Genomic DNA, 20,329 nt, shown 5'->3' with positions numbered 1-20,329 from the left:
CGGAGTTCTTGACTTCATCAAGGCATAGGGAGAATTTGATTGGTGAGGATCATTTCAGATAGAAAGAGATAGTTGTATTATTTGTCAGCAGCGAGCGATGCAGGCAGCAGTCGTAGTAGCTCATGGTATTGTGCACTACAGCGTATGCGAGCCCCATCTGTCCTCCATAACAGTACAGTACATTACATTTATCTTACAACAGCCTTGACTGTACCTAGAAAAGTTATTCAAATTGTGTAGGTGCGGCTCTCAGACATTCTACCGAGTAAGTAACATTCTTAAAGAAAAGGGAGGAAAGAACTTTTCCATAATGAGATTTTCACTCTGCAGCGGAGTGTACGCTGATATGAAACTTCCAGGCAGATTAAAACTGTGTGCCGGACCGAGACTCGAAATCGGGACCTTTGCCTTTCGCGGGCGATTGCTCTACCAACTGAGCTACCCAAGCACGACTCGCTCCCCGTCCTCACAGCTTTACTTCGCAGAAGAGCTTCTGTAAAGTTTGAAAGGTAGGAGACGAGATACTGGCAGAAGTAAAGCTGTGAGGACGGGGCGTGAGTCGTGCATGGGTAGCTCAGTTGGTAGAGCACTTGCCCGCAAATGGCAAAGGTCCCGAGTTCGAGTCTCAGTTCGGCACACAATTTTAATCTGCCAGAAAGTTTCCACCTTTCCATACTTTATAAAATAATAGGTTTCGTATCCATAAGAGGCAATCTACTGTTCCGAAAAGAACGTGGAAATTTGTTATTATTTTATAAGAAAAAGTTTCACTTGTAACAATTTATTGTAATAAATAATATTTTTCATTCGTTTAATGTTTTTCTTACACTAACTAGCAATACTCCTGTACCCAAGTATCCCACAAGTTACGTAAGTTTATTGAATATTTTTGTCTTTTCCTTACAGCAGACGACTCCAGAAGATATTTGTTGCCGAATGTTTTTCAAGCAGTTCTTGTTGGTACATTAGGAGCGTCTGTCTGACTTCTGCAGTAGTGTGAGGTTGAAATCGTTTCTTGTAGGAGCCAAAGGGTACTTGTTGGATCAATCCCTTGCGCAACTTCACAAAATAAAACACACAATACACAAAAGTGTATTATTTATCACAAAGGAAGCCAGTTTTTCAAATAAGCCTACACGCAAAAAAATTTTACCCATGAAAGGCTGAAAAATGGAAGGTACTTGGTGATAAATTTATGTAAGAAAATAAATAATTTGTATTTAACATAGATGAGGCAAATTTATTAAGTTAGGCATTTACACTAAGCGCCCTCATACACTTAGGGGAGAACTGGATCATACGATATGCTGCTATGCTGAGCAGACATGCGTATAACCTCACAGCATTACGTGCAAAACCTCTGTGGTCGTCTCAACCGAATCAAAGTAGATGCTTCGAAGGTTGGTCGCAGAATAGCCATGAACACTGCGAGACACGCACCACAACGTGTCTCTGTGAGCGTCGGCTACTGAGAGAGTGGGTGCAGCTTAGGCAGGAGAGTCTGGTGTATGGTGAGTGCCACTCAGTTCGAACTCCGTGAGCAGTGACAGCAACCCAAACTTCTTCTTGGAGCCTGGCAGGTCAGTCGCAGGAAAGCCAGGCGCGCTGTGAGACACGCACCCAAAGTGTTTCTCTGGGCGTCAACAGGTTAACCTGTGGGTGCAGCTCGGCGGGCCGATGCGGTGTGCGGGAACACGGGCTCAGTTCGAATTGCTCGAGCAGCGACGCGAGCCCAAACTTCATGGTAGTCTTCGAGAAATCTTCAGCTAAAATAGTCAAGAAGGCATTATGAAGCACTCTATCACAATAATGATACACTATTCACATTCTTTGGTTCCAAAAGGCAGGTGTCTGCAGTGTGGAAATAATGTACCGTTATGCTGGTTCCACACAGCGAGATGACTAAGCATATAATGTGTCACTGCCGAACTTTTTTTTCTTTATTGAATTTCGATCCCCACCTCCAGAGAGGGGAAGTTAATAATATAAAAAACAAAGGGTTGGTGATGCTGATTAAAACACATGGTAACTACAGAGGTACAATTAAAAATATTTACTATCAAAAACAGTCTTGATCACTACTCATTCTCCAGCAGAAGGAGGTCCTTACTCATTGGTCTGAAGATGACCACAGTAGTGGTCGAAACCAGTCACCGTAATAAATAAATTGTGATCAAGACTGTTTTTGATAGTAAATATTTGTAACACTTTGATCACTGTTCACAATGTATTCAAAAGTAAACAATTAAAAATATGGCGACAGTCTGGTTTCTGTTCACAGGAGTAAAAAGAACTCTTAGCGACAGTACAGTGTCTGTTCGAAACACTTAAAAAAGGCGACACACAACACTGAACACTCACTTAAACATTGCACTAGAGAGTAGACACGAAGGCAGATTGCTGTCCAAGGCTAGCATAATATATAAAATATTAAATTTAATAGGAATTTCGAGCATACTCTCCAGTGGAGTAGACAGAATTGGTCAAGTTCTTTAACTCAGTCTTAACTTACACAACATTATCCATTAACATCCAGTATACTGTGTCACATTCATGAGTATGCATATATATATATATACATGGTCCAGTCACATTAATGTGACCACCTCTCATATTCAGTGTCAAAGCGCAATAACAGTCATAAATGGTAGATGGTAGCACCAGCAGTGGAGTTTATATAAAGCGTATCAGGCGATGTGGTAAACAGTGTAGTCATTGTTGTAATGAGGGAACAAAGTGATTTATCTGACATCCTAAAAGGCATGACCATTGGATTTTGGGCCAAGGGTGGAAGAATTTCTGAAACAGCTATGTTTCTAAACTGTTTATGTGCCGCCTTAGTTATAGTACAACATGTATGGAAAATGGTGCTACATAAAACTATAAGTCCCACCAAATCCTAGAACTCCACGAGGTCTGCCTTGCCAATCACATCCGTCTCCCATCTCCCATGAAGATCCTATACGACTTGATTCCCTTCCCGCACCTTCTCCTTTTCCTCGAATGGATACGGATCCTTTACACCTCCCGCAAGCTCGATCCCCCACACCTGCTTGTCTCTCCCATCCTCACCCATCCCCACCCACTGCCGTGCCTGTATTCGTGCATCCAACCTGCTCCCTATTTTCACACCCTCCATACCCTTTCCCCTAGGTGGTTTCCGCTAACTCCCCTTCCCTGATGATGTCCTTGTCCTGTCCATCTACCCCTCCTACCAGCTCTGACTCTCCCCTCCAGTTCCCCACCTTTTTCCACCAAGGCTCCCTCTCTCCCTCCTCAACTTCTTCCCCCCCCCTCTCCTCTCTCCCACGTCTCCTGCTCCGACCCATCTCCCTGGGCTTCCAACCCCTCCTCTCTCTTCCCACCCCAACTTTCCCTTCTTTCTCCCACTGGCCCCCCCCATTCCCCCATTCCTACCTCTCCCTTAGATCTGCTTTTCATCGGCGACGAAGGCTGGAATTTGGATGGCAATGCTCGAAGTGGACGTCCACTGAGTAGCGACAGGTAGCCTTTTCAGATGAACTACACTCCACGGAATAGCTGGTGGTTGCTGTGTTTAGCCACTAATCAATCGCTGGAAGGGTTCACTCCAGAGGAAGGAACCTTAACATCAGCGGAATATTTTCGTTGCATGCACAAAACATCAACAAAAGCTTGTACCTATGCTTGGGGGTAATGTCCACTTCTACATGCAGTTGATTCTTCCTCAGCACGATGGCATCTACCAGCAGGACAACACAACTTGTCACACAGCTTGCAGTGTACCTGCGTGATTCGAAGAGCACCAGGATGTACTTCCCTGACCACCACGCTCCTCAGATTTGAAGCCAAACGAGTATTTGTGGGACCACGTCGATCGGGATTTTCGCGTCATGGATTCTCAATCGACAAACCTAGTGCCGCTAGCCACAGCACTCGAGTCAGCATGGCTCCACATCCCTGTGTGAAGCTTCCAGGATGCATCGACACTCTTGCTGCACGTCTAGCCTGCGAAAAGTGGCTACTCAGGCTTTTGACAGGTGGTTACTTTAGTGGAAAGAACCGTGTATCTTAATTCTCTACTAATGTCAACGGCCAGATGGGCCCTGTGTAAGTAGTCTTTTGCCTTTGTATGTATTCATATTGTCAACATTTTTTATTTGGGTTTTGAAGCAATAGGATGCTTTGTAAGAACAAAGGACATCAATGGAATATTGAATGTGAAGTATCAGTCAGCACACGACCCATCTCAGGTAATCAGCAGTGTTGATTTTCCAACTAATGTAGATCATATTTATAGCTCATGCTAAATAATTGTAAAATATTATGGTAAACCTATCCCATTTGGTATATTCATAGTGTAAGAGTAGTACTACCTTTTGTTCCTAATATTGTATCACCTAGAAAAGAGACAGCAGTTTCATCTTCAGACAAAATAGTGGAAGATCATTTACGTATACACGAACAGTTATGCAATCACACTTCCATGCATAATTGTTGATAAGATTCACCAACATTTACCCCACCATAAAAGTTCTATGTTTCCGCCTCTCTACGACCAGAGACTTAGAAATGATATTTCACAAATGTGAGATTATTGTAACAGATAGAGAACGAACACATTCGAACACAGTTCAGCCAAGAGCAGAATAAGAGCTTGTGAAATGTGGTGCTACGGAAGAAGCCTGAAGATTAGATCGGTAGAATGTCTTACTAAGGACAAGGCCCTGATTACTAACCCAAAGGGAAGGAATTTGTGGAAAAACGTGACTTAAGGAAGCGATAGATTGAGAAGACACATTCTGAGCCATCAAGGATTCCCTAATTTCGTACTTATGGACGTAATAATTGCAGAGAAGACCAAGAGAGGGGTAAAAGTTGAAATAAATTGCAGTTGAGAACTTTTGAATTTTAGAAGGAAGGAAGGCGGATTAGAATTTATCATCCTGTCAACAGTGAGGTCATTGGAGAAAGTCGAGTATTAGAAATTTGCTACGGTAATTTTCAGCAATATGATGGAGATTAATAAAAAAAGAACTACGGTAAATGTCAACATTAAATGTCTTCTTGCTAATGAGTTATCTCATTTTTTTAGACAAACGTGTTTCATAGACGTCCTAATCATCTTCGTTGGTCCCATTGGAGTATGACACAGGAACAGAAGGTGTTAATGGAATCTATAATGCTATCGGTTTAGTACAGCTATGTTTGTGGTCTGCAGTCCAAAGGCTTGTTAATGTTAGTCTATCCTGCAGAAGCCTCTTCATCTCCGAATAACAAGTGCAACCTACATCCTTCCGAATCTGCTTACTGTATTCATCTCCTGGTTTCCCTCTACGACTCTTAACCCCCACATTTCCTTCGAGTACTGAACCGGTGATCTCTCAATGTCTCAAACTATGTCCTATCAACCTGTCGCTTCTTTTATTCAAGTAATACCACAATTTACCCATCTAACATTCAGCACTCTTTTACAGTTCCACATTTTAAAAGCTTCTATTCTCCGCTTGTCTATACTGCTTATCGTCCACGTTTCACTTCTGTGCGTGGCTGCAATCCAGATAAACACCTTCATAAGAGTATCTCTAACACTTAAATCTACGCTGAAGCGCCAAAAAGAACTGATATAGGCATGCATATTCGTGTACAGAGATATTTTTAAACAGGCAGAAGACGGCACTGATGTTGGCAAGGCCTATATAAAACAACAAGTGTCTGGCGCAGTTGTTAGATGGCAGGTTATCAAGATTTAAGTGACTTTGAACGTGGTCTTATAGTCGGCGCACGGGCAATTGGACACAGTATCTCCGTGGTACCAGTGAAGTGGGAACTTTCCCTACGAACATTTCACGAGAATACCGCGAATATCAGAAATCCGGTAAAACATCAAATCTCCTACATCGTTGCAGCCGGAAAAAGATCCTGCAAGAACCAACGACGACTGAAGAGAATCGTTCAAGGAGGCAGCAGTACAACCCTTCCGAAAATTGATGCAGTTTTCAATGCTGGATCATCAGTAAGTGTCAGCGTGCCAACCATTCAACGAAACATCATCGATATGGACCTTTGGAGCCGAAGGCCCAGTCGTCTATTCTTGATGACTGCACGAAACAAAGCTATACGTCTCGCCTGAGCCCGTCAACACCGACATTGGACTGTTGATGACTGGAAACATGTTGCCTGACCGGACGAGTCTCCTCTCAAATTGTATCGAGCGCATGGACGTGTACGGGTATGGAAAGAACCTCACGAATTCATGGACCCTGCATATCAGCAGGGGACCAAGTTGGTGGATGCTCTGTAATAGTGTTGGACGTCTGCAGTTGGAGTGATATAGGACCCCTGATAATTCCAGATACGACTTTGACAGGTGACACGTGCATAAGCATCCTGTCTGATCAACTGCATCTATTCATGTCCATTGCGCATTCCGACGGACTTGGGCAATTCCAGCAGGACGATACGACACCACACACGTCCAGAATTGCTACGGAGTGGCTCCAGGAACACTCTTCTGAGTTTAAACTCATCCGCTGTGCTTCAAACTCCTGAGACGTGAACATTGCTGAGCATATATGGAATGCTTTTTAACGTGCTATTCAGAAGAGATCTCCACCCGCTCGGAGTCTTAATGGGTGTAGGATTCATGGTGACAATTCCATCCAGCACTAGTCGAGTTCATGCCACGTCGTACTACGCAACTTCTAAATGGTCGCGGGGACCCTACGCGATGTTAGGCAGGTGTACCAGTTTCTTTGGCTAAGAGTATACTTGATGTTAACAAATTTCTGTTCTTCAGAAACGCTTTTCTTGCCGTTGCCAGGCTACAATTTATGTCTTCTCTACTTCGGCCAACATCGGTATTGCCCAAATATTAAAACGTACATACTACTTTGAGTGTCTCGTTTCCTATTTGAATTACCTCATTGTCAACTGGTTTAACTAGACTACATTCCATTATTCTTGCTTTGCTTTTATTAATGATCTTATTGTCTCCTTCAAAGGCATTGTTCCGTTCAGCTGCACTTCCAAGCCCTTTGCTGTCTTTGACAAAATTTCAATGTCGTTGGAAAACCTCAAAAATTTGGGGAAGTATTTAATGTGCAGGGGATGCAATATCTCCCTAAACTTTAATTTCCTCTCCAAATTTTTCTTCGGCTTCCTTTACTGTTTGCTTATTGCTCAGACTGAGTAACATTGAGGATAGATTACAATCGTGTGTCACACCCTTCTCTACCACTGCTTCCCTTCCATGCCCATCAGCTCTTATAACTCCCGTCTGGTTTCTGCACGAGTTGTATATAACCTTCCACTCTCTGTGTTTTACCCCTGCTACCTTCATAATTTCAATGATCGTATTTAGTCACCATTGACAGCAGCTTTCTCTAATTCTACAGAACCTATAAACTTAGATTTGCTTTTCTTTAAGCAATCTACTAAGGTAAGTCTTGGAGTCAGTACTGCCTCGCGAGTTCCAACATTTCTCCAGGGCCCAATCGGATCATCCCGAGGTCGGCTTCCACCAATTTTTCCATTCTTCTGCAAAAAATTGGTGTTAGCATTTGGCAAGCATGAGTTATTAAATTGATATTTAGGTAATAATTGGAATTACTACACCAGATGGAGTAGTTGTTTCATGGCTGGCACCCCCTAGTAGTTCTGACGAAATGTCGTCTACTACAGAGGCCTTGTTTCGACTAAAGTCTTTCAGTGTTCTATCAAATTCATCTCGCAGTATCATATCGTATCTCCCATATCACCTTCGTCTACTTCCTCCTCACGTTCTATAATATTGCCTTCAAGTTAATTTCCTTTGTACTTCCTTCCACCTTTCATCTTTCCCTTTCTCTACTTATCAGGGGTTTTTCATGAGATCTTGGCTTCAGTTTCGTCCGAAGCTTTCTTTAATTTTCCTATGGGCAGTATGTACCTTTTACCTAGTTATACATGCTTCTACAACCTCCCTCTTGTCCTCTGGCCATTCCTGCTTAGCCATTTTGCATTTTCTATCAGTCTAATTTTTCAGAAGTCTGTGTGCCCCCCTGGCTGCTTCAATAACTGCATTCTTATATTTTCTTCTTTCATCGACTAAATTCAGTATCTCCTCTGGGACGAAGTGTTTCCAGTAGTCTTTGTGTTTCTACTTATTTGATCCTCTGTCGTCTTCACTATCTCATCTCTCAAAGCTATCCAGTCATATTCTACTGCATTTATTTCCCCTACTGTAATCAATCGTTGATCCATGCTCCTTCGAAACTATCAACAGCCTCTGATTTTCTCCTTAATTTCTATCTAATTCTTCAGTTTTAATTCACAATTCATAATCAATAAATTACGGCCAGTGGCTGTATCCACCCCATAAAATATCTCACAGTTTAAAATATAGTTCTGAAAACTCTGTCTTATCATTACATAATCAGACTGAAACCTTGCATTCACTCCAGGTATCTTCCATATATACAGTCTTCTCTTATATTCTTAAACCATGTGTTAGCAATCATTAAATAATTATGCTCTGCGCACTATTGTACTGTGTGGCTTTCTCTTTCATTCCTTCTCCCCATTTCATATTCTTCTAAAGTCCTTCTTCTGTTATTCTTCCTACTTCTTGAACTCTTATAAACCATCACAATTAAATTTTCCTCTCTCTTAACTAGCTAAATAATCGCTTTTATCTCATCACATATTCCTTCAATCTTTTATCATTTGTGGAGCTAGTCCACACATAAACTTGTACTGTTGCGGTGCGTGTTGAATCAGTATCTGTCTTTATTACGATAACGTGATAACTGTGCCACTCATAGTAGCTTACCCAAAATCCTATTTTCTTATTCATTTTTAGACCCACTCCTGCATTACCCCTATTTGGTTTTCTATTTATAACCATGTGATCATCTGCCCAGAAGTTCTGCTCATACTGACACTAAACATCACCAACCCTCACTGTATCTAACCTCAATCTATCCATTTCCTCTTTCCAACTTTCTAACCTTTCTACCTGATCAGTGAAACTAACATTCCACACCCCGATTCGTAGAACACCGGTTACATTTTTCCCAATAATGACATCCTTCTGAATGGTGCCCTTCCAGAGCTCCAAATGGGGGATCATTCTACATTTGGAATGTTTTATCCAAGTTGTCAATTCGTGTATTCAATTTGAGAGAGAACAAGTCACTCTCTCACTTATTTTCGTTTCTAGGGTACTATTTTAAGTTGTTATTACATCCTACATATCATTTTTGTGGGATGACAGGACGTTATCACCATCAGCAGGCAGTGATGGGTGCATGTACATTGTTGATCTATTCGGGATCTTTATGGTGGCTCTCCTTCGAATAGTATTTTGTGGAATTGACAGCAAGCAGGCAGATAGGTTATTTAACAGTAAATCTTTCAATGGACATTTGGGACTTGGAAACCACATGCAGCTATGAGGGTGGGAAACATCTTGAAGCACTTACTGAGGACAGAACATTGGTCTGAAGAATTTCCCGCACTGGTGTACGGACAATGCTTTCGACCAAAGAGGTGAAGAACCTGCCTGCCAGGATCTGCCTGTAAGGCGCCTCTAGCCACGGCAAGGACAGGGACAGAGACACAAGAGAGAAGTAGGTCGCACGGCAAGGCTTATGACAGTGTAGTAGATGCTATCGCAATCTACTACGCCAGTCATGGAACCTTCATGTCGGGTCACTCTTTGACGTGCTGAGGTTTTTTTTGGGAGGGGGGGCGGGGAGGAAGAGGGTAGTTGGGCGAAGCCTCAGGCCTTCGGAAGAATTTTAGAATGGAACATCACATTTATGGCGGCTCTGAAACGGTCTATGTTGCGACACTAAGGCACTTCTCTTAGTTTAGCCAACGCCCCTGGTCAGACATGTTGTCATGTTTGGCCCATCCAGATAATTATCTCTGCAATAAATCTGTTGCTCACTTTAGGCATTAACGGAAAATCAAAACACACAACCTAAAGTGACCATTGTAAAAACAATTTGGCGTAATGTCTTCTCCTCTCTGTGTGAAAATTTACAAGGATCGGCTGCTTCTCCAGCAGGGTAAAGAATATTATTAACTTTCATTAGGATTGGCCGGTGGGCAAAGCAGATAAGTTAGTGGAGAGACACGTAGCTCGTGGAGTCTTGTGATTGGTAGGAAACCCGTCCTGAGCATGCCTTCGCAATGGCATTAATATTGACTGGAGAGCTGGCGGTGAAGTCTTAGCTGTACTGATAGTTTGGACCTCAGTCATCTCAAATAACTCACTGTATTAGGTCTGCTGCCTTCATGGTTGATCATCTTGTCTGCATTGCTGTATGAGTAAGTCAAAGTTGTCCATGGAATGACCAACGAATGTGAGTGTCATATGCTGGAATATTCTGACATTTCAGTGCTCCATCAACCAAGTGTAACATTACACGGTGACGGTACCAACAAACTTGTCTGTCGTTGGAAGACATGTGCTCGTCTGCAGGGTCACTAGGCTTAGAAATAAATATGTAAGCGTGAAGAATAATGTGGTGTGTGTACTGTAAGACCTTCAGTACACACACCATCAGATTAATTGACTTGTCGCTCTAATGAAGTAGGCGAGTGTCAGCGATATGTCTCATGGTCTTATCGTGACGTGTTTATCCACTGCCGTTAGGTCAGACGATAGAAATGCCACTTGCACGCTTAGAGTAGCAGATTGACAGTGACCAACTTTAAACTGAACTTGATTAACTTTCACACTCATTTATTAAAATAATAACAAGCATAAAAATTACTTAATTTGGTTCTGGATGCTATTTACAATTGACAATCTGAAGTTCCTTTGGTATTGGTACGTTAGGCTTATTCTCACATATATCTCTGATGCTTGACAAAAGTGTCAAAACATTTATCTTCATGGCTAAGTACAGGAATATGGTAATCTTATTAGGCACAGACTGAAACTTGATTATAGACTGGTACAGACAAATATAGATCTCGTACAGACTGGCACAGACTAATTCAGACTGGTACAGACTGGTGCAGACAAACGCAGACTGACTAATCGGAGGTCTGTACACTCGTTATAATACCTCACGTGTTCATGTAGCACTGCGCAAGTGTGATCCATGAGGAGAAAAAGTTCTACGTAAGCAGCAATCTCATTGGCTGCGTTACATATTAATACGCGGATCGGCAGAAGCAGAATTTGGTCTGTCTCTAAGGCAGTGCCATCTTGTAGTGGGGAGACGGACGAGCGCTACGCCCGCGCCGTTGTGCTTAGCGGGGCGCTCTCTAGTGGGAAAGTTGTGTACGCGCTGACTATGCGGAACTATGTACACAACAAATAAAGATGAAGAGTATTTACAGAATCCACTCTACAGCGGGGTGTGCGCTGATATGAAACTTCCTGGCACATTAAAACTGTGTGCCGGATCAAGACTCTGAAGTGGTAGAGCACTTGCCCGCAAAAGGCAAAGGTCCCGAGTTCGAGTCTCGATCCGGCACACAGTTTTAATCTTCCATGAAGTTTCATGAAGAATATTAATAAAGGTTGCTGTACTTAAAATACATTAAGAGTTTGCACATAAAAATTTCGGTGGCATGATTTATCATCATGGCCATCCTAGTATCGTGCCGTAACCTTGCAAAATGCAGGAAGGGGTAGACATGTGAGGCGAAGGTAGCGATAACTGTAGAAAAAATGAAATGGAGACGCATGGGACACACAGGTAGGTGACTAGCAGACAGTTGAACGAAGGGAATTCTTTGGTGGTTTCCCACAAATAAGTAAAGACCGAGACCATTGTTGAGCGGTAAGTAGGTGGATAACTTCAGGAAGCATGCAAGAGTAGCGTGGGGTAAGCGGAACAGGCGATCGTAGAGGAAACGGAAGACCAGTGGAGGACTTTATACGGCAAAGGATGTCAGGTGGTTAAAGAGTATTATTATGAGGGCCTTACTTTGATAGCCCTCCAGATCTACAACCAAAAACCACGAAGTATGATGTACAGGGTGGTCCATTGATAGTGACCGGGCCAAATATCTCACGAAATAAGCATAAAACGAAATTACTACAAAGAACGAAACTCGTCTAGCTTGACGTAGGAAACCAGATGGCGTTATGATTGGCCCGCTAGATGGCGCTGCAGTAGGTCAAACAGATATCAACTGCGTTTTTTTAAATAGGATCCCCCATTTTTATTACATATTCGTGTAGTACGTAAAGAAATATGAATGTTTTAGTTGGACCATTTTTTCGCTTTGTGATAGATGGCGGTGTAATAATCAAAAAGTATAAGTGCGTGGTATCATGTAACATTCCGCCAGTGCGGACGGTATTTGCTTCGTGATACATGACCCGTGATAAAATGAACCGTTTACCAATTGCGGAAAAGGTCGATATCCTGTTGATGTACGACTATTGTGATAAAAATGCCCAACGGGCGTGTGGTATGTATGCTGCCCGGTATCCTGGACGACATCATCCAAGTGTCTGGACCGTTCGCCGGATAGTTATGTTATTTAAGGAAACAGGAAGTGTTCAGCTACATGTGAAACGTCAACCACGACCTCCAACAAATGATGATGCCCAATAGGTGTTTTAGCTGCTGTCGCGGCTAATCTGCACATCAGTAGCAGACAAATTTCGCGAGAATCGGGAATCTCAAAAACGTCGGTGTTGAGAGTGCTACATCGACATCGGTTGCACCCGTACCGTATTTCTATGCACCAGGAATTGCATGGCGACGATTTTGAACGTCGTGTACAGTTCTGCCACTGGGCACAAGAGAAATTACGGGACGATGACAGATTTTTTGCACGCGTTCTATTTAGCGACGAAGCGTCATTCACCAACAGCGGTAACGTAAACTGGCATAATATGCACTATTGGGCAACGGAAAATCCACGATGGTTGCGACAAGTGCAACATCAGTGACCTTGGCGGGTTAATGTATGGTGAGGCATTGTGGGAGGAACGATAATCGGCTCCCATTTTATCGATGGTAATCTAAATGGTGCAATGTATGCTGATTTCCTACGTAATGTTCTACTGATGTTACTACAAGATGTTTCACTGCGTGACAGAATGGCGATGTACTTCCAACAAGATGGATGTTCGGCACATAGCTCGCGTGCGGTTGAAGCGGTATTGAACAGCATATTTCATGACAGGTGGATTGGTCGTCGAAGCACCGTACTATGGCCCGCACGTTCACTGGATCTGACGTCCCCGGATTCCTTTCTGTGGGGAAAGTTGAAGGATATTTGCTATCGTGATCCACCGACAACGCCTGACATCATGCGTCAGCGCATTGTCAATGCATGTGCGAACATTATGGAAGGCGAACTACTCGCTGTTGAGACGAATGTCGTTACACGTATTGCTAAATGCATTGAGGTAGACGGACATCATTTTGAGGATTTATTGCATTAATGTGGTATTTACAGGTAATCACTCTGTAACAGCATGCGTTCTCAGAAATGATAAGTTCACAAAGGTACATGTATCACATTGGAACAACGGAAATAAAATGTTCAAACCTACCTACGTTCTGTATTTTAATTTAAGAAACCTACCTGTTACCAACTGTTCGTCTAAAATTGTGAGCCATATGTTTGTGACTATTACAGCGTCATCTATCGGAAAACGAAAAAAGTGGTCCAACTAAGAAACTCATATTTCTTTACGTACTACACGAATATGTAATAAAAATGGAGGTTCCTATTTTAAAAAATGCAGTTGATATCCGTTTGACCTATGGCAGCGCCATCTAGCAGGCCAACCATGGCGCCATCTGGTTTCCCCCTTCAAGCTAGACCAGTTTCGTTCTTCGTAGGTTTTTCGTTTGACGCTTATTTCGTGAGATATTTGGCCCGGTCACGATCAATGGACCACCCTGTATACTGATACGCCCTACTTGCTGCAGCCACTCGGTGGAATGCTCTGTTAGATATACTCACCAACACAACGCCGCTGGCCTTCCCCGTACGGGATGTAGACGCCCGGGTGTCGTCCCGCGCTGTTCTCCGGGCTCCAGCGCTCCGGGATGAACTGCAGCGGCTCCGGGAAGTGTCGCGGGTCCCTCAGGAGCGAGAAGAGCGGCGCCACGACGCGGGTGCCCGCCTCCACCACGATGCTGGAGCCTCCAGGGCCGCTGAGGCGGTGTGTCTGCGTGCACTCCTCCACGAACGCACCGCCCACCACCGGGTACAGCCGCAGCGTCTCTGCCGGAAACACCTGCTGTCAGCTCCCTTCTTTCCTCACAAGTCTGACGATTTTTTTTCCTTTATTGGCAGCAGCTTATTACGCCGCTCTTCAGCCTACAGAATTTGTTTTAAACAGATGAAGATAATAAAAATAATAACAGTTGGCGATGAAATCGGTGACTTAAAGGTAAAATGGCAGAAAATACTGGAGCATAAAACATAAAACACAGGGTGGATGATGCTAATAAAATACACAGGAAGCAGAAAAAATAATAGACAGACAATTAAAAAACACGGCGACAGTCTGGTTTCTGTTCGCAAGAGATATAAAAAGCACACCCAGCGACAGCATGATTTCTGTTCGCAACACTGTGGAAAGACGCACAACACTGAACACTCACTTAAACACTGCACTTAAAAATTGGCACAAATATGACATACCACACCGAGAGCAGGTGGGGGTAAACTGGTCAGATGACAGGAAAAAGGGGGGGGGGAAGGAGAGAAAAATTGAAGGGGGAGGGGGGAAAGGAGCCAATGGAAGATGAGGATACATAAGAGGGGGGGGGGGGTGCTGAGCAGACGTGCCAGGGAGTGGGGAAGGCAGCGGAGGGGAGTCTAAATGGACGCAGGGGGGGGGGGGAGAAAGGAGATAGGGAGAGTGTAGGTAGGGAGAAAACACAGGATGGAAGGGGGGGAGGAAGAGGGAGCCCAGGGAAAGGACGGAGGAAAGGAGGGGGGGGAGGTGAGGATCAGAGTTGATAGGAAGGATAAATGGAGGGAGAGAGGGCATCATCCGGGAAAAGTCTGACGAGAAGCTAATGCTATTTTGTAAAGAGGCCCATGCCCTACTATCTTACAGTCTCAACTTGTACTACACTGAAGCACTAAAGAAATGGTACAGGCATGCGTATACAACTATAGAGACACGTACAGGGTGGCGAGAAAGGGACTCCCTGATTTCAAAATTAAATATCTCGAAAACAAACATCGATAGAGGAATGCAGTAAACGGTATGTTTATTGTGAAAGCTGTAAGAAGTTTATACAGCAGTTTGAAATAATAGTTACAAAAGCTGCTAACAGATGGCGCTGTAATCGCCATACGTAATGCCTAGTATAAATAGTGATCCGAAGCCCAGAGCGATCAGTTCCACTATTGAAACGTGCAAGGAGGTTAGCGTACCGAAGGAAGAGATTAAAACCATGTACTCCATTAAACAACGCGTTTTTCTGGTGCTATAGTACCACAGGTTACAAGAGAATCCTACGGCAACAAGGCGAAGTTTTCAAGTACGGTTTAATGTTCCAAAAGGACCCGATGCGAAAACCATTCGTACGCTCTCCGCAAAATTTCAACGAACAGGCAGCGTAACTGATGACCTAGTGGGGTACGTTGGCCGCAAGCAAACCGCAGTTACGCTTGAAAATATCGCCACAGTTTCTGGAATTATTCAGCGAAATCCAGTGTCATCCGTCCGTAGAACTGCATCTGAGACTGGTTTGAAGCGTTCCAGCACGCAGAAAATACTGAGAAAGAGCCTACACATGTTCCCATTCAAAATTCAAACGCACCAGGCCATACCCGTACGAGCTGTGCAACAAAGGGTTGCCTTTGCTAATCAGATGCTCAGAATGATTGATAGTGAAGGATTTGATGTTGGCTGCATCTGGTCTACAGAGGAAGCACACTTCCACCTGAATGGGTACGTGAATAAGCAGAACTGGCGATTTGGGGTTCCGAAAAGCCATATTGGTGTGAAGCGAAACCCCTGTATTCTCCTAAAGTTACTGTGTGGGCTGCAGTATGAAGCAGAGGCATTATTGGCCCTTTTTTCATTCGAGAAACGGTCACTGGTGCACGTTACGTTGCAATTTTGGAACAATTTGTCGCCACACAGCAATCGCTAGAGGATCGACCAGGTACTGAATGGTTTATGCAAGATGGAGCCCGACCACATCGGACCGAACATGTGTTTCGCTTTCTTGCGGAATACTTCGGGAATCGAGTCATTGCTTTGGAATATCCCAAATTTACTGTTGCAGGCATGGACTGGCCTCCATATTCGCCGGATTGGACTCCCTGTGACTTTTTTTGTGGGGCACAGTGAAAGACATGGTCTACCCGAAGCATCCCGCCACACTGGACGAGCTTGAATCGGCGATCTCTGTGGCATGTGAATCTATTTCGGTTGAGACACTACGAAATGCGATGACGAATTTCATTCTTCGTTTGCGCCACCTCTGTAGTGCCAATGGTGAACATTTTGAAAACCTTGTGATGTGATTGTTTGCAAAGATTGTTTCTATACGATTATTTCACTTATGTATGCTGATATGAGCTGTACAGCGTACAGCGCCATCTGTTAGCAGCTTTTATAACTATTATTTCAAACTGCTGTATAAACTTCTTACAGCTTTCACAATAAACATACCGTTTACTGCATTCCTCTATCGATCTTTGTTTTCGAGATATTTAACTTTGAAATCAGAGAGCCCTTTTCTGGACACCCTGTAAATAGGCACAATACGGCGCCTCTATAAGACAACAACTGTCTGGCGCAGTTGTTAGATCAGTTACTGCTGCTGCAATGGCAGGTTATCAAGAGTTAAGTGAGTTTGAAGGTGGTGGTACAGTCGGCGCACGAACGATGGGACACAGCATCTCCGAGGTAGCGATGAAGTGGGGATTTTCCCGTACGACCACTTCGAGAGTGTACCGTGAATATCAGGAATCGCGTGAAACAAAATCTCTGACATCGCTGCGGCCGGAAAAAGATGCTGTAAGAACGGGATCAAAAACGACAGAAGAGAATCGTTTAACATGACAGCAGTGCAGCTTTTTCGCAGATTTCAATGCTGGGCCATCAATAAGTGTCAGCGTGCTTATCTTTCAAAGAAACATAATCGATATTGGCTGTCGGAGCCGGAGGCCCACTCATGTACCCTTTGTGACTAGTATGTGACCTCAACATCGAGACTTCATGACTGGAAATATGTCGCCTGGTAGGATGAGTCTCGTGTCAAATTCTATCGAGCGGATGGATGTGTAAGTGTATGGAGACATCCTCATGAATTCATGGACCCTGCATCTCAGGCCGGAGACCCACTCATTTACCCTTTATCACTAGTGTGGACCCTCAACATCGAGATTTCATGACTGGAAACATGTCGCCTGGTAGGATGAGTCTCGTGTCAAATTCCATCGAGCGGATGGACATGTAAGTGTATGGAGACATCCTCATGAATTCATGGACCCTGCATGTCAGGCCGGAGGCCCACTCATGTACCCTTTATGACTAGTGTGGGCCCGCAAAATCGAGACTTCATGACTGGAAACATGTCGCCTGGTAGGATGAGTCTCGTGTCAAATTCCATCGAGCGGATGGACATGTAAGTGTATGGAGACATCCTCATGAATTCATGGACCCTGCATGTCAGGCCGGAGGCCCACTCATGTACCCTTTATGACTAGTGTGGGCCCGCAAAATCGAGACTTCATGACTGGAAACATGTCGCCTGGTAGGATGAGTCTCGTGTCAAATTCCATAGAGCGGATGGACATGTAAGTGTATGGAGACATCCTCATGAATTCATGGACCCTGCATGTCAGGCCGGAGGCCCACTCATGTACCCTTTATGACTAGTGTGGGCCCTCAACATCGAGACTTCATGACTGGAAACATGTCGCCTGGTAGGATGAGTCTCGTTTCAAATTCTATCGAGCGGATGGACGTGTAAGTGTATGGAGACATCCTCATGAATTCATGGACACTGCATGTCAGCAGGGGACTGCTCAAGCTGGTCAAGGCTGTCTAATGGAGTGTGGCGTGAGCAGTTGGAGTGAAATGTAACCCCTGACAAGTGACACATACGTAAGTATCCTGTCTGATCACTTGCATCCATTCATGTCAATTGTGCATTCCGACGGACTTGGGAAATTCCAGCAGGAAAGCGCGGTACCCCACAAGTCCAGAAATGCTACAGAGATGGGTAAATAGGCAGAATACCGCTCCTGTATAAAATAACAGCTGTCTGGTGCAGTTATTACATGGGTTACTGCTGCTACAATGGCAGGTTGTCAAGAGTTACGTGAGTCTGAACGTGATGTTACAGTCGGCGCACGAACGATAGGATAGAGCGTCTCCGAGGAAGTGAAGAAGTGGGTATTTTCCCGTAAGATCATTTCACGAGTATACCGTAAATATCCCCCAATGAACCATGTACCTTGCCGTTGGTGGGGAGGCTTGCGTGCCTCAGCGATACAGATGGCCGTACCGTAGGTACAACCACAATGGAGGGGTATCTGTTGAGATGCCAGACAAACGTGTGGTTCCTGAAGAGGGGCAGCAGCATTTTCAGTACTTGCAAGGGCAACAGTCTGGATGATTGACTGATCTGGCCTTGTAACAATAACCAAAAAGGCATTGCTGTGCTGGTACTGCGAACGGCTGAAAGCAAGGGGAAACTACGGCCGTAATTTTTCCCGAGGGCATGCAGCTTTACTGTATGATTAAATGATGATGGCGTCCTCTTGGGTAAAATATTCCGGAGGTAAAATAGTCCCCCATTCGGATCTCCGGGCAGGGACTTCTCAAGAGGATGTCGTTATCAGAAGAAAGAAAACTGGCGTCCTACGGATCGGAGCGTGGAATGTCAGATCCCTTAATCGGGCAGGTAGGTTAGAAAATTTAAAAAGGGAAATGGATAGGTTAAAGTTAGATATAGTGGGAATTAGTGAAGTTCGGTGGCAGGAGGAACAAGACTTCTGGTCAGGTGACTACAGGGTTATAAACTCAAAGTCAAATAGGCTTAATGCAGGAGTAGGTTTAATAATGAATAGGAAAATAGGAATGCTGGTAAGCTACTACAAACAGCATAGTGAACGCATTATTGTGGCCAAGATAGACACGAAGCCCACGCCTACTACAGTAGTACAAGTTTATATGCTAACTAGCTCTGCAGATGACGAAGAAATTGAAGAAATGTATGATGATATAAAAGAAATTATTCAGATAGTGAAGGGAGACGAAAATTTAATAGTCATGGGTGACTGGAATTCGAGTGTAGGAAAAGGGAGAGAAGGAAACGTAGTAGGTGAATATGGATTGGGGCTAAGAAATGAAAGAGGAAGCCGCCTGGTAGAATTTTGCACAGAGCACAACTTAATTATAGCGAACACTTGGTTTAAGAATCATGATAGAAGGTTGTATACATGGAAGAACCCTGGAGATACTAAAAGGTATCAGATAGATTATATAATGGTAAGACAGAGATTTAGGAACCAGGTCTTAAATTGTAAGACATTTCCAGGGGCAGATGTGGACTCTGACCACAATCTATTCGTTATGACCTGTAGATTAAAACTGAAGAAACTGCAAAAAGGTGGGAACTTAAGGAGATGGGACCTGGATAAACTGAAAGAACCAGAGGTTGTACAGAGTTTTAGGGCGAGCATAAGGGAACAATTGACAGGAATGGGGGAAAGAAATACAGTAGAAGAAGAATGGGTAGCTTTGAGGGATGAAGTAGTGAAGGCAGCAGAGGGTCAAGTGGGTTAAAAGACGAGGGCTAGTAGAAATCCTTGGGTAACAGAAGAAATATTGAATTTAATTGATGAAAGGAGAAAATATAAAAATGCAGTTAATGAAGCAGGCAAAAAGGAATACAAACGTCTCAAAAATGAGATCGACAGGAAGTGCAAAATGGCTAAGCAGGCATGGATAGAGGACAAATGTAAGGATGTAGAGGCTTATCTCACTAGGGGTAAGATAGATACTGCCTACAGGAAAATTAAAGAGACTTTTGGAGATAAGAGAACCACTTGTATGAACATCAAGAGCTCAGATGGAAACCCAGTTCTAAGCAAAGAAGGGAAAGCAGAAAGGTGGAAGGAGTATATATAGAGGGACTATACAAGGGCGATGTACTTGATGACAATATTATGGAAATGGAAGAGGATGTAGATGAAGATGAAATGGGAGATACGATACTGCGTGAAGAGTTTGACAGAGCACTGAAAGACCTGAGTCGAAACAAGGCTCCCGGAGTAGACAACATTCCATTGGAACTACTGACGGCCTTGGGAGAGCCAGTCCTGACAAAACTCTACCATCTGGTGAGCAAGATGTATGAAACAGGCGAAATTCCCTCAGACTTCAAGAAGAATA

The 20,329-nt window shown here is 43.8% G+C and overlaps 1 protein-coding gene across 1 annotated transcript in view; it reads right to left on the bottom strand.

The window, feature by feature from the left end:
* Positions 1-1,354: 1,354 nt before the first annotated feature.
* LOC126094708 (probable cytochrome P450 6a13) overlaps positions 1,355-20,329 on the bottom strand; it is a 125,052-nt gene continuing 106,077 nt past the window's right edge. The window contains exons 5-6 of the mRNA XM_049909241.1: positions 13,915-14,178; positions 1,355-1,766 (exon numbers count right to left, since the gene is read on the bottom strand). Of these exons, the coding sequence (XP_049765198.1) occupies positions 1,582-1,766; positions 13,915-14,178 (449 nt within the window). The 3' untranslated portion in view covers positions 1,355-1,581. The remainder of the gene's footprint in view (positions 1,767-13,914; positions 14,179-20,329) is intronic.

The sequence above is a fragment of the Schistocerca cancellata genome, chromosome 8, assembly GCF_023864275.1.
Source record: "Schistocerca cancellata isolate TAMUIC-IGC-003103 chromosome 8, iqSchCanc2.1, whole genome shotgun sequence".
Classification (NCBI taxonomy): domain Eukaryota; kingdom Metazoa; phylum Arthropoda; class Insecta; order Orthoptera; family Acrididae; genus Schistocerca; species Schistocerca cancellata.
The sequence above is the reverse complement of the archived record's forward strand: the minus strand, read 5'-3'. Positions and strand labels throughout refer to the sequence as shown.